General features: G+C 46.8%; 1 protein-coding gene across 1 annotated transcript in view; it reads left to right on the top strand.

The window, feature by feature from the left end:
* Positions 1-15223, top strand: part of ESYT1 (extended synaptotagmin 1) — a 1383482-nt gene that overhangs the window by 997382 nt on the left and 370877 nt on the right. Inside the window, exon 22 of the mRNA XM_069653762.1 lies at positions 5636-5731. Within this exon, the coding sequence (XP_069509863.1) occupies positions 5636-5731 (96 nt within the window). The remainder of the gene's footprint in view (positions 1-5635; positions 5732-15223) is intronic.

Below are 15223 nucleotides of genomic sequence, written 5' to 3'. Positions count from 1 at the left end.
GGAGGTTTTAGACCTGCTAGAGAAAGGTGCCATAGAACTGGTACCTGTAGCGGAAAGGAACAAGGGTTGGTACTCCCCCTACTTCATAATACCGAAGAAGGACGGAGGACTGAGACCCATCTTAGACTTACGGGAATTGAACAAATTCCTCCGAAAGGACAAGTTCAAGATGGTGACTCTCTCTCAGATCCTTCAGGCCCTCCAGCTTCAGGACTGGTTGGTATCTCTAGACCTCCAGGACGCTTATTTCCATGTGCCGATCCATCCCAGGCACAGGAGATACCTGAGGTTCGCAATTGGCAGCTCTCATTATCAATTTCGAGTTCTGCCATTTGGGCTAACCTCCGCCCCGAGGGTCTTTACCAAGCTAATGTCGGTTGTGGCTGCAAGTCTAAGGAGGGAAGGGATTCATGTCTACCCTTACCTAGACGATTGGTTGATCAGAGCTGTATCTTCGGAACAGGCTCAGAGACAACTAGATTATGTTTGCCACTTCCTTCACAAGCTGGGCTTCTCCCTCAATTTAAAGAAGTCACAGATGATACCATCACAGAGACTCCAATTCATTGGAGCAGTCCTGGACACTTCCCTGGGGAAAGCCTTGCCACCAGAGGTGAGGGCTCGAGATATTCTGCAGATGGTCATCAGATTTCAGAATGCCCAATATCTCCCAGCCTACGACTTTCTGAGGTTGCTAGGCCTCATGGCATCCTGCATATTCCTCGTGCCGGAGGCTCGCCTGAGAATGAGATCCCTCCAGTGGGCACTGAGAACTCAGTGGTCACAGTTCTCAGGAAGGATGACAGATCTCCTTCGGATCCCGGTCAAAGTAGCCCGAGACCTTCAGTGGTGGGCCTGTCGGGAGAACATCCTGAAAGGAGAAATGTTTTGGCAACCATGGCCGGAGATAACAGTAGTCACAGATGCCTCACTCACGGGGTGGGGAGCTCACGCCAACGACTTGACCATCAGCGGTCGTTGGTCTCCATCGGAGTCCAGACTACATATCAACCTGTTGGAGCTGAGAGCCATCAGACTAGCGCTGAAGGCTTTTCTGCCGTCTGTACGGGGAAGAAACGTCCTAATAATGACGGACAATACAGTGGCCATGCACTACCTCAACAAAAGAGGAGGCGTAGGCTCACTACCACTGTGCAGAGAGGCGATGCAGCTCTGGTTTTGGGCAATTCAGGAAGGAATCTCTCTATCGGCAATTCACCTAGCCGGAGAGAAGAACTTGACAGCGGACGCTCTGAGCAGGCAGAGCACAGTCTCTCACGAGTGGGAGATAGCTCAGGAAGTCCTTCAAGAGATCTTCGCCCTTTGGGGAACCCCTCAAGTGGATCTGTTCGCCACCAGTATCAACAGGAAGTGCGACAGATTTTGCTCAAGGGAATTTCCCCCGAGAGGAGCTCTAGGAGATGCGTTCGTAGTGGACTGGGAGTTCCCACTTCTGTACGCGTTCCCTCCGGTACCTGTCATTCCTCAAATGATCAGGAGGTTGAGAAGGTTTCGGAAGACCATGATCCTAATTGCCCCGGATTGGGCCAGGAGAACGTGGTACCCGGACCTTCTAGACATGTCCATCTGCCCTCCAATTCGACTGCCATACAGAGAGGATCTTCTCTCGCAGAAGGAAGGTCAGGTTCTCCATCCAGCCATCAAGACCCTCAACCTTCACGCTTGGTGTCTGAAGGGTTGAGGTACAAGGATTGGGACCTTCCGGATGATGTTATGGAGGTGTTGCTTTCGGCCAGAAGGCCGGCTACTAAAACTCTATACCGCTGCCGTTGGAACAAATTTTGCAGCTGGTGCAGAGAAAAGAATATTGAACCCTTTTCTTGTGGTACACCTATGGTGTTGTCATTCTTACTTTACCTGGCTAATTCAGGCCTACAGATTGGCACAATTAAGGGCTATCTCGCAGCGCTATCAATCTTTAAGCGCACTGCAGAGGAGCCTTCATACTTCAAAATTCCATTGGTAATACAATACCTAAAAGGATTAACTAATGTTTATCCCCCGAAACCTTTTCAAGTTCCCTTATGGGATTTAAACCTAATTTTAAACTTCCTAAAGGGTGCCCCTTTTGAACCACTACACTCTTGTTCATTGAAGCTTCTCACCCTCAAAACTGTTTTGCTAATAGCATTGACATCTGCTAGAAGGGTTAGCGAGTTGCAAGCCTTATCGTGTAAACCTCCACATACAATCTTTTACAAGGACAAAGTTGTTCTTCAGGTGAAGCCTAACTTCCTCCCGAAGGTAGTCTCGGAGTTTCACATCACTCAGAAGATTACATTACCTTCTTTCTACCCTCCTCCTCATCCGGGGAAGGAGGAAGAGAGACTGCACAGGCTGGACCCTAAGCGAGCCTTGAGCTTTTATATCAGCAGATTGGCTAAGATCAGACAAGCAGACCAACTCTTTGTAGGTTATGCAGGACATAAGTTGGGCCTTCCAATAACAAAACAAACCATCTCCAGATGGATTATTTTAGCCATTCTGGAGTGCTACAAATTGGCAGGAAAGGAGCCTCCTCAAAATATAAGGGCTCATTCTACCAGGGGTATCGCAACATCCTCAGCCCTTCAAAGAGGGGTGCCAATTCGAGATATATGTGCGGCTGCCACATGGTCGTCCGCACATACATTTACCAAATTCTATAGCCTGGATTCCTCCTCTAGTCAAGAAACTAGATTCGGCAAGGCTGTGTTACACTCTGTCCATTCTTGAAGGGTAACATAACTTTTATTACTCCCGCCTCCAGTCACAATACCACTGCTATGGGAGTCTATCTAAGATAAGGAATACGTCGGAGGACACAATCCCTTCGAAGAACTAGTTACTCTTACCTTGTAACGTTCTTTCGATGGGATGTTCCTCCGACGTATTCCTTATCGACCCTCCCATCCATCCCCGCAGTATGACTTCCTGTGGGTTTGCAGCCTATGCTCCTTCAAGGTGATTAGTCTAATCCAAAAACATTACTGGGGACTACAAAACGGAACTGAGCAACGGACGCTGCGCGCGGCCTTTATAGGCAGGATGACGTCGACGTCGGCACGGAGGCCGTCGAGGGTCATCGACTCGGCGATCATCGACGCGCAGCGCCCTCTGGCGAAAAAATTTTCCGAGGCCAGCAAAGCTGGAGGATTTCTATCTAAGATAAGGAATACGTCGGAGGAACATCCCATCGAAAGAACGTTACAAGGTAAGAGTAACTAGTTCATCTATGCTTAATAATAAATAAACATTCAAGTTCCTAATGGGCAGGCATATCTGATTGACTGGAGTGAAAAAAAGAACTTCCACTGCCTGCTTTGCACCATCAAGGCCTAGAGGATCCCTGTTGTGCGATGCAGGCCAGGAAAGTCCCCCCTCTTGCCAAGTTCTTCACTGCTAAACCACTTTCCCTCATTTTCACCTCTGCCTTGCTTAAAACGCGGGGACGAACGCTGGTTTTCTTTTTTCCCTTCACCTGTTCTCTTAGAGTGAGGGAATTGGTGAAGCACGCATTTTCTTCTATCATGTACATAGAGATAATGAACAGTATTCCAAGCTGAAATTAGCTGTGACAAAAGGCTGTTCTATTGTCATGGTTCTATGCAGCTTGGAATCCTGGTTAATGTCACCGCTGATTCAAAAGAAAGAAATGTTTTCTGTTTGGTTTAATCTTCAGGCGACCTGGTGGGTCTCAGGCAGCTCTGGGCTCTGTTCCTAAGGCCCATTGGCTCGAAGCTCAAGTCGAGCTTAATTGAGGTCCTTGGCCTGAGCCCTGCCTGGCTGGCCCTCCTCTAGTTATGGCACAGCATGACCCTCTGACAGGGCAACCCTAGTATTAATACATTTCTTTTGCACTGCGGCTCCCTTTTATAGAGGGAAGTCGAACAAAATGTTTCGAAGGCGGCTAGTTCAGATAGGTACCTACAGCCTATATGTCAATGCTGTTTTACCTCTCATGCTCACACGCCTATATGACGTTTATATCTACTATCATACTATACTTCGCATTTTTGGTGTGCACTCGAACAGATTGACATTTTGTAGTGGCATATGTTCTTTAACATCCCAATGAAGATAACTATATATTACCCTACCCGAAGTAAATATCCAAAACTGTCCCACCTATGCAATGAGTTCAATGATGGACACAAGCAGTCCCCTACGCACGCACACCATGAATTCTGACAAGGACAAACATCCATTACTTTTAACAGACAGCCACTCTACTCTTGTTACAAGTTCTGGTAACAGGCAGGCATGGCAGTATTGCAGTGTAAAACACAAGTCATGGTCCTGTGAGGAACTCATGGATGCAATAATTCAATGACTTCAGAAACCACGAATGTAAGCACCACACACAATACGATAAACCTCTCTTCAGGTTGCAGGAAAAACCCTTTCTCCAAACACATTTCTACCTTCCCGGAAACAGTCCTTCAACTTGGAATCATAAGCATTTTCCCACCCATTTCTACGAGCCTATGGAATTGGGTATGGTGATTGGTGGCACAAAGCAGCATGCAGGGCTTCACTCTAAAAGCATTGATAGCAATCCTTCAGAAGCATTTTCCGATCCACATGCCGGCAGAGCAGGCAATTCCTCACTGGTTAAGGAAGGAAAGGATCATCGTGAAGATGGGAAATCGTTTATTCTTGATAGCTGGGTTCCAGATACAATCAAAGTCTGTAAGAAGGTGAGTAACTTTTATTTTGTTTCCTACAGTTGCTCTTAACCTGGCAAACAAGGTATCTAAGATTACAATTGCTCGCTGGACAGTGTGATGTATCTTGGAGTCTTTAAACTGATGTGCTACTTGAATACTTTATTCTATATGGTAACCTCGGGTTCAGAGCCTGCTGTGGCTTTTACTGTTTGATTAGTTTTCTCTTGTAGCCTTGAAATATAGATACTGAAGGATTTTTTTCCACCATCAGTGTTTTTTGTCGCAAGGTCAGGCTACGACAACCTCTGGCTATTTAGATCCATGCTCTTATTGAGGTCATCTCAAAATAGTCCATTCAGCTTACACAAAGCTCATCCCGCAAACACAAGGTCTTGAATGGTGTCTCCTGAGCTGATACACAGTTCAGACAGGCCTTTCTCAAAATCATCTTTAGCTAGATTTAGACTAGATGGCATGCTGCTGTCTCCTTCACTGTAAATCATGTTTGGAAATCTAACAATGCATATGAGTGAAGGGGCTGGGATGTTGGATTTAGGATTCAATATCCTTGCTTGTCATAGCAATTGAGCTTGCCTTTCAGCCCCTTCAGGTATTCGATCCAGCCACCACATCCTTATCCTTATCCTGGCCATCATAAATGACCTCTCATTGGTGGGAAAAAGTTAGATGGAAGTAAAAGACGGCCCATACTTCTAACCGAAGGATCTGGGGTGCTGTTTCCTACAGTGAGTAACTTGCAGGTTTAAGTGTTTAGGGTTTTGCCAGATCTGTATGTTGCAGCTTTATGGAGCATTTGCTGTGTTCCAAATAGAATAATTGACATCACTGTCTTTTGAGGGGATTTGATCTTCTGCGCTTTAGTTAATATGATGGTAGTTCTCATATTTTCTGTGAGAATGGTTGATGAGCGGAAACCCTTTTCTTAAAATGTTTTTGTTTTCTAGGTACTGTTGGTGAATAGTGTAACGCAACCAAAGGACAGCGAGGAACTCTCCTCTGCTATGCTGGCTGTGTACCTGGAGAAGGCAGTGTCTTTACCTGTGAGCAAGCATTCCTAATTCATTCATCTTTTTCAGTTAATTTCCAGGTTGCTCTATTTTCCTTGTTTTTCTTCCTAGCTACATACAAATGCTTTATTATGCGTTTCTATTTCACTTTCTTGGCTTCTGTATATTTTCTCCCGTGCCACATTTGTTTCTTTCCGCCTTTGTTATATTTTTCTCGTAGCATTATCCTGGTATGTTTGGTTCTTGTGCGTCTTTCTCACTTTTGTACATCTGTTTTTCTCTCACTTCTGTGCCTTTTTGTCCATTGTTTCTTTCTTCCCCAGTTTGTGTTATTTTCTCATTTGCCTCTTTTCTATAGTTTGTTTGTTGCTCTGTTGCATGTGTATTCTTTTACTGTACTTTTCTCTCTTGTGTTTTACTCTTCTTTCTTCCCCAGTTTGTGTTGTTTTCTCATTTGCCTCTTTTCTATAGTATGTTTGTTGCTCTGTTGCATGTGTGTTTCTTTTACTATACTTTACTCTCTGGTGTTTTTCTCTTGTGTGGGTTTTTCTTTTTCAAACTTTATTTCATTTGGGATTTGCTGCTTTATGTCCCTCAATTACAAACAGGCACAAAAGGGTTGGGGTCGTACAGATCAGGCGAGTAGTGGGTCAAGAGATCACCGACAGAAGGGAGTGTGAGGTGAATATGGTAGAAGGCAAATAGGGTACACTATAACCGTTCTCTGTGAAAGAAAACGTATTCCTAGTTATAAAGGCACCAAAGGTAGTTTTTGTGAGTAAGTAGTGTGAGGATATTTCTGTAGAGTCTAGGTAGTCTTTAGTTGCCAATGCCTCTTCCAAACATGTTAGGATTAAGTGCTCTTTTCAAATTTCAGATGGTGTTTCACTTCCTGCACATTAGTGACCATCTCGTTCTAGGAGTTTTTGCCCCTCTGGTATTTTCTGCTCTGTGATCCTTTTTCTGACTTTTGCATATATCCTGCTTGCAGTTTCTCACACTATTGGGTCCATCGTTCTCTACTGTATGGGGCTTTTGTAGCATTCATTTGTTAGCACGTATACGTTTTGCATACTGTTTGCTGTCTGAGAGTCTGAAATCAAAGCTCGATTATGTCAGCAGGAATACCATAATCGTCTTTTCTTTGATAGCCCATTCCGTTCTTCTGACTTCGGATACTCCACAAATAAATACCCTTATACTTACTTTCCAAGAAACCTTTTCTAATTCTAGTGCTCTGAGGTTTCAATAAAGAGTATGTACTTATTACTCATTAGCATTTGGCAAGTTGGCACTACTCATTTTAGAGAGCCATCCTCAGAACTCCTGGGTAGGAGAGATTCAGGAATTCAGTGCATCTACTAAAACTGGGTTATATTTTTGTCTGTCTGCTGGTCAGGAGGATCGCTCAGCATGCCAGTACTGTCTGAAGCCTAGTCAAGCCAAAGATAGACATAATGTCGTGTTGATAATGGAAGGCAGAATTCGAAAGGAGATGGAATGAAATGGATCTCATCTTCTATATAGAATGGAAAGGAGATGGAATGAAATGGATCTCATCTTCTTTAGAGAATGGCAAAGCTAGGTCTTTCTCACCGAAAGACAATATTCTGCCCTTTTCCTGACACCTTAATTGCCCAAGTGACGGATATTTGTCTGTGCATATAAAAGGGCGGGTTCTTCAACATTGGCTCTAACCTAGATTCATATCCTGTGACTATTTCCAGCCATCAGCCTGAGGTTCCACAGCAAATAAATACAGCAGTTCCAATGCATATTGTTTCTTTTGTAAATTCCTCATCTTTGAAATATCCCAGCAGCCATTCTGACACATTTGAACTTTGTTTGTACACTTTCTAGTCCCAGGGAGCAACATATATAGCCCTTGGCATCCGACACTGATTGCATGACACTAACATGATTTGATGGCACACTATGGTATTCAGGGCATGACTATAGTGACCCCAACAGTACATTTTTTTAATTGACACAAATTCAGGAAATAAGAATGTCACCAAACGTTATCTTACATTTCCTCCAAAGTAAATGACTTTTAAGCCGTATAACAGGCAAGCATGACTCATGTACAAGATGCACCTGTATCCACTGTAGAGGGTATCTGGGTCCCTTTCTTGAAAGCAGAAACCGCAAAGGCTTTTGCAGTATGAACTTGCTTGGCAGGTGCTCTATGGAGAGCCTTAAGCTTCAAGCCCCTCATGTATTGCCGTCAACAGATGTCAGTCTCAAACCCCTCACAGAATTTTACTACATGGGGGAGAACCACAACACCTAAGACTATATAGGGCCTCATTGCAATTTTATCGTTGCAGGAAAAGTGCAGGTAAAAGTGCTGGTAATTCCGTAACCAGCACTTTTCCTGCACCGGGAAAAAACAAGTTTGATAAGATAAACACAATCTCAATTGAGGTCACAGGAAGTGGAGCAGAGGTCAGAAGACCAGTTCCCAGCCTGAAAAAAGAAGAGGCACCCGAGGATTGGCGAGCAGCTCCTCTCGCCACTTTTCTTCTTCCTTTTTGAAGAAGAGCTGTCACTCCTCGGAAGTGATGTCAAGGGTACTGTTTCCCTGCCACTCAATCACTGCAAAGGAATGGGAAGCCTTAAGGCTGAAGATGCTAGACATTAGGGCCCACTGCACTTGACTAAGCCAGCAGGGAAGCCATCGAGGGACCGTGTCCGTACACCTAAGGGCTCGGCCCGGGGCCAAATGGGTGAAGACCCATCCTGATCCAACACGCTCGGTCTTCGGGTGCTAGACTTTGGAGCCAGCACTAGTCCCTCTACTTCTGCGCCAGAGCTCCCCTAGAATATTCCCTACTTGCCATTACATGACCAGGCCCTTCCACTCAGTTGCTACGCCCACTAGTTTTCGTGCCTTCCAAGCCTCTGGGAAAGTCGAATCTGGGTGTGTTGTCTTGTGCTCTGCTCGAAAACTTAACCCATTTCCCCTTCTAGGAAAGTCGAATCTGGGTGTGTTGTATTGTGATGTGCTAAAAAACATAGCCCTTTTTCCCCCTTTTGGAAAAGTCGAATATGTGTATGTTGTATTGTGCTGTGCTCAAATACTTAGCCCACAACTTGAAGCGCACAACTTGGCCACATGCGCTCCCTTGCTTCTCTACCCATGTACGCATCCTCACATCATAGGTCCCCACATCATGTTCCATCCCCTCATCCTGCATTTCCCTTCCTTCCTATCGCATCTCAGCCCTTGCTTCTTCTTCACTCCTAGGTTCCCTGCTGACCTCTGTGTTTTGCTTTTGATTTTGTATTGCATTTGTATTCTTTACTTCCAGGTTCCCTGTTGTGCTTTGTACTTTACCTTGGTTCTGTACTACACTGCATTCTCTACATCTAGGTTCCCTGTTGTGTTCTTTTCTTTCTGATGGTTCTGTACTGCATCTGATTTGTAGGTCAGTTGTTTTTGTTCTTTGTTGAGCCCCCCTCCCTTTCGTGTCCCCCCTGTGCCTCCCTCCTGTCCTCCTCCCCTGTGCTACCTCCCTTCCCACCTCCCATGACTGGACTACCCTCTCCCTAACCCCCCCTCTTTGATCTCTGCATCCCCTATGGCCCTGTCTCGCCTATCTTTTCTAACTGCTTTTCTATCGACTATCTTATCCCTCTCACTAGGTCTGGCAGGAAGAAGCTCAAAAAGGACATCCTGGTCTCCAACCCAGGCCTCCCTATTGCTGATACCTATACCAGTGCTTCCACAGACATACTCTTTGTCATTCCCTCTCCAGGCCTATGGACCCCCCATATGGTCTCTGTTCTCTCTCCTTTTTCCTCTTCTCCCATTAATGTTGGCACCCAGTGGGAGGCCCCCCTGCCCACTTCCACTCCTCTAAAACCATCATTATTGTCTACTTAAATGGCACCATCTTGGTCCAGGGCCCTCAGGCCAATCTCCTCCTCTTTGATAGACGCTTCCCGTGCCTTATCAACTTCCTTTCCTCTCCTGCTATCCCTTCCTACCCCTGTCTGGCTCCTCTGCCACCTCCTTCCTCTGCCAACTCTTCAGCACCTTTTTTGCTTCTCTGGCCACCCTGTTGCCTACCTCCTCTGCCACCCCTGTGACACTCTCTTCTCCCTCTCGGACTACCCTGTCTTCTCTTCCTTCCTCCTCTGCCCATCCTCGGGCACCTCCAACAATTCTGCAGGGTGTACCTCTGGCCTGTACCCCTTCCCAGAAGTCCTTCAAATGTAGCAACCTGCTCCACATCGCTACTCAACTCTCGTTCAGCGGTCAAACACTTCTCTGACATCTGCCGTCTTGTGCAAGAGCTTGATTTGGATGTACTCAGTCTCACTGAGACTTGGTTCATGGCCAGCTCTGTCACAAGTTTCGACACTCTCCTTCCTGATGGCTACAAGATCCTCTCTGAACCCCAAACCAACCGTCCCAGTGGGGATGTAGCCATGATTTTCCCTGAGTGGGTCCCTGCTTCGATCATTACAATGCAGCACTCCTCCTCCTTTGAATGCCTAGGTCTGCAGGCTCTCTATCTCTCCTGGCCTCTCCCTCACTGTGGCCACTATCTACAGGCCGCCTGGCCAGGTCGCCCTCTTCCTCTCTGAGTGGGCTAACCTCTCCTCCAAGGTTGTACCTCTCAACTTCTCCTCAGAGACTTGAACATCACCTGGGTGTTACCAGACCTTCTTCAGGACTCTTTCGCAACCTCTGCGATTCTCTCTCTCTATCTCTCTCTCTCTCTCTCTCTCTCTCTCGCTCTCTATTCTTCCCTCTGGCCTGACTCACTCTGCAGGGCACACCCTGGATGTTCTTATCTCATCAGACCTCCTCTTCTCCTTTCTTCCCACCTCGCTCTCTCTTCCCCACAGGCCAAGCCGACTCCAGCACTGCCACCTACCTTCTCGGTCATCGACCTATGAAGCGTGTGTCAGTTGAGGCTTTCGCCACTACTTTCTCTCCTCCTGCACCTTTGGCTAACTCACACCCTGGCACAGCCCTCTCTAACTTTCATCTCTCTATCTCTAACACTCTAGATGTCCTTGCCCCTGTCATGAGGATCCGCTTGAAGGCCAAATCCAAGTGCAACTCTTGGTACGATTCCGACCTCGCCGCCCTTAAACGCAAGTATAGGGCATTGGAGAGGAAGTGGAGGGCATCGGGTGCACCCCCTGACAAACTGGCCTGCTGCCTGCTCCAAAGACAGTACAGGCTCTCTATACTCTCTTGGAAGAGAACCAATATCCAAGCCTGCATCTCTGTGGCATCTAAGAACTCGGCCAAACTTTTCAAAATCTGCAAGGAGCTGGCCAATCCTGCTGCAGTCTCTACCTTTCTGTTCCTTCACAGTCGCTCTGCACAGCCTTGGCCTCTCATTTCACTACTAAAACTCAGGACATCCTGTCCACCCTCTCCTCCTCTACCACTCCTGGCCCGTCTGAGGCTGTCTCTCCCCCTCCTTTCTCCTGTTCACCAGGGATGTCTTTTCACCAAAATGCCAGGGGTAGCGGAAGTGACAGCACACAACCCTTGACTTCTGTTGAAATCACAGGAAGTGATGTTCTTTGACCCCACCACTTAGCGATGGCACGGGAAGCGATCAAACACAACCTTTCACCCCTTGATGAAACAGGAAGTGGCAGCACATAGCATTGTTCCTAAGTACACTTCGAATAATATGGTTACGATATCACAATAATGTGATATACATTTCATACAAAATCGTTAAGATCAGTGTGTATAGTCCCATATTGCCAAATTACTGTGAATGCAAGCAGACGACTTCCATGGCCAAATGATAATGATGTCTTATTATATACCACTTACGCTTAAGCGCTTTATATAGAACAAATATACATAACAATATCACCCAACCTGTGTTGGTACTCATTTATCGACCTCAGAAGGATGAAAGGCTGAGTTGAGGTGTTTAAGAACAGACTAAATCAGTGACTCACCCCCTGAAGTGTACCTGAAATAAACCTTTAATGAGACTAGCAATTATTGTATAGAATTCCAGAAAGACAAATGATTTGTAATTCCTATTCTTTCTTATTTAGGATCACTGCTGAAAGTGTTAGACTTGTGGAACCCCGTTTCTTTTTTAAGAGGCCTGAACAAAAATTTCAGCCACTCCAGAAGCAAAGAGCCACATGGCGCTGGCCACAGAAGCTTGTATTTAAAAAAGAAAGAAAAAAAAGGTTTTTCCCCCAGGGGTAGCAAGGGAGACCACAGGGGTAGCAAGGGAGACCACAGGGGTAGCAAGGGAGACCTCAGGGGATCGCAGTTGCGACCCACTGTTACCCCTAAATGATGTCCCTGCTGTTCACCCCTGACAATGTTTCTAGACAAATCTGATCTATGAAAGTCTCATCAAAGCAAGTTCTCTACTGCTCATTCGAGAACCATCAAGGACCACATTGACACCCTTGCTCCAGCCTTGACTGATTTCTGCAATCACTCCTTTGCCATTGGAACTTTCCTCTCCCCCTCAAGCACTCTCTTGCGCACCCCCATCTAAAGAAGCCCTCGGCTGATCCTTCCTCTCTGGCTAACTATCGCCCGATCTCCATCACTCCTTTCCTGGACAAACTCTTGGAAAAGCTGGCCATCTGCCAGCTTATTCTACATATTCAATCTGTTGGTTGCCTCCATGACCACCAGTCTAGCTTCAGATCTGCCAGAAGCACAAGAACTGCTCTCCTGAACGCCCATGAAGAGTTGCTTTCCAATCATGGCTCTAATCTCCCTTATGTCCTCATTCACCTTGATCTTTCCTCTGCTTTTGACATGGTCAACCATTCCATCCTGCTCAATCGCCTCCGCAACAACCTTGGTATTATTGATCAGGCCCTGGCCTGGTTGACCTCCTTTCTCACCGACCCTCTCAGGTCCAATTGAGGTATTTCCTCTTCTATCTCTCTCTCTACTTGTGGTGTTCCCCAGGGGTCTAACCTCTTGCCCTGGCTCTTTAACCACTACCTGGCACCTCTTGCCCACTACAACGCTACTTTCTGCTCAATTTTCAATGTTATGCAGATGACACTCAGCTCTCTTTCAGGCTCCCGTCAGCCACCTCTGCTTCTCTCATACTGGACTGCCTGGCTGCAATTCAGGAATGGTGTGCCGCCAATGAAGACTGAGATCCTCCTCATTCAGACACACGCTCCCTCCTTTACTCTCTCTCTCTCTCTCTCCCTCTCTCTCTCTCTCTCTCTCTCTGGCTGACCAACTGTGGGCCCTCTTCCTGTTCATTCCTGTTAGGCTAAGAACCTTGGTGTCATCTTCAACTCCACCCTCTGCTTCTCTCCTCACATCTCTGACATCTCTAAGAAGTCAAACTTTCAACTGCACCTCCTCAGAGGTATTCTTCCTTTTCTCACTTTCCCCCAGAAGCTCAGTGTCTCCAGAGCTCTGCTCCTCTCTAGGCTGGACTATTGCAAAAGCCTCTTTCTAAATGTTCCTGCCCCTACTCTTTGACCTTTACAACTTATCCAGAATAGGACTGCAAGACTTGTCCTTGGCCTCATGCCCAGGGATCGTATCTCTCCAGCTCTGAAAACTCTTCACTGGCTCCCCGTGGCTGCAAGGATCAAGTTTAAGACCCTCTGCGCCATCCAGAAGGCTTTCTAGGGCCTGGGACCGGTCTACCTCCAACTTTCTCTTGCAAAACATCTTCATTCTCGAGCTCTCCACTCATCCACCTCCGACTCTCTGAGGGGCTGACGCTTCTCCAAGCAGAGAGTTGGGGCAGATCTATCTCTTCGGCTCGGGCCTCCCTCAGGAACAGCCTCCCTGCCTCTCTCAAACTCGAGCAGAACCACCTCCGGTTCTGCAAGCAACTCAAGACCTTCCTTTTTGCTTCCGCTTTCTTTCTTCCTCTCCCCTGCTGATGCACCTGACTGCTTCTTGCACTAGTCACCCTTTGAACTCGGGCCCAGGCTCCTGCATGTCCAGTTGTGCTTGCACTGCCTCCGATCTCCCAGCACTTAAGGGTCTGTATCTGAAACTCTACAGTCTCTTCTCTCTGCACTTATGAGCCACCCACTGGCTGCACTTGTGAGTTAACTGCACTTTCCCCTTCCGCTGCTCCCTGGCACTTCTCCCCTTCCCTCTTCCCTGCAGTTGTACAATCTAAATGTCAAAAAGCCTAGTAAGATTGTTATTTTGTCCTCCCTTTGTTTCCCCCTCCTGGTCTCGTCGTGCCTAGAAACACTTGTGTACAGGCGCGTTATAAATGCCACATCATATCATATCTACTTAAGGACTGTAGGCCATCTCCAGGCAGACAGCATTTAGTAGGCTGCTGGTAACATGACCAGGCCTTCCACTGAGTTACTCCGCCCACCACCAGTTTTCGCGCCTTCCAAGCCTCTACTTAAGAACTATAGGCCAGCTCCAGGCAGACAGCATTGAGTAGGCTGCTGGTAACGTGACAAGGCCCTGCCACCCAGTTGCTCTGCCCACCACTAGTTTTCACGCCTTCCACGCCTCTACTTAAGGCAGACAGCATTGAGTAGGCTGCTGGTCACATGACCAGACTCAGTTGCTCCGCCCACTACCTATTTAATCAGTCCTCCTTAGGCGTCCTCATCACCAGCGTCGTCAGCCAAAGAGGGGTGAAGACATCGACCTGACCTGTTTGGGCCTGATAGGGCCAAGGGCCTGACCCACAATCCTGCATTTCACCTGCAAACTAATTTTTACTACTGCTACTCACCAGAAGACATCAAAATGTGTCTTCTCCCTCCACAGCCCATTCCCACTCTCACTAGGGTTCGAATGGGCAAGTGCCCTGGGCAGCCCCAGCAAGCTACCCTAGTGAACCTTATCAAAATCACCATTGCCCCCATCCACCACCCACAGACGACATGCACACGTCCTCTCATTTTGATCAATGCTCGATGAGCAGAGGTTCACGCTGCAGAGATCACTGACCTCATCCCATGCAACAACCTTGATGCTCTGCTCTTCACTGAAACATGATTTACCCCATCCGGCTCCCCTTGTTTTCGACGTCCTCCTACCCCAAGGCTACTGCATCCAACATGCCGATCGGGCAGGAGGCAGAGTGGCAACCATCAACAGGACTGATCGACCATGCTCCATCATCCCCTCTCACTGAACAAGCTTGTTTGATTCACTCGCCTGGCCGTTCCCTCTATCGCACAAGGAATCCATCACCTTCCACCTCATCTACAGACCAACTCACAGGGGTGACTCTTTCTTTGCTTATATTTTTATTTTATTTTATTTTTTTATTTGTTTTTGGTTCACAAAACCTTTACAAATATATCCTCACGGTTTTACATCAACAAATATCACATAATGTCAACCATGAGGAAAAAGCCACCATGACAAAGGGTTACCTATTGTACAAAATTAGCAAGTGTGCAAAATCAGCAAATGTACAAAGTGAGCAATGTGCAAAATCAGTAATGTGCAATATCAGCAATGTGCAAGATCAGCCATGTGCAAAATCCGCAATGTGCAAAATCATATACCTGAAAGACCTTTTCTGTAATTAAATACACATA

This window comes from Ambystoma mexicanum, chromosome 3q, assembly GCF_040938575.1.
Source record: "Ambystoma mexicanum isolate Mex_15411 chromosome 3q, UKY_AmexF1_1, whole genome shotgun sequence".
NCBI classification, from domain to species: Eukaryota; Metazoa; Chordata; class Amphibia; order Caudata; family Ambystomatidae; genus Ambystoma; species Ambystoma mexicanum.
Note: the sequence above shows the minus strand (reverse complement) of the source record. Positions and strands in the feature narration are given on the sequence as shown.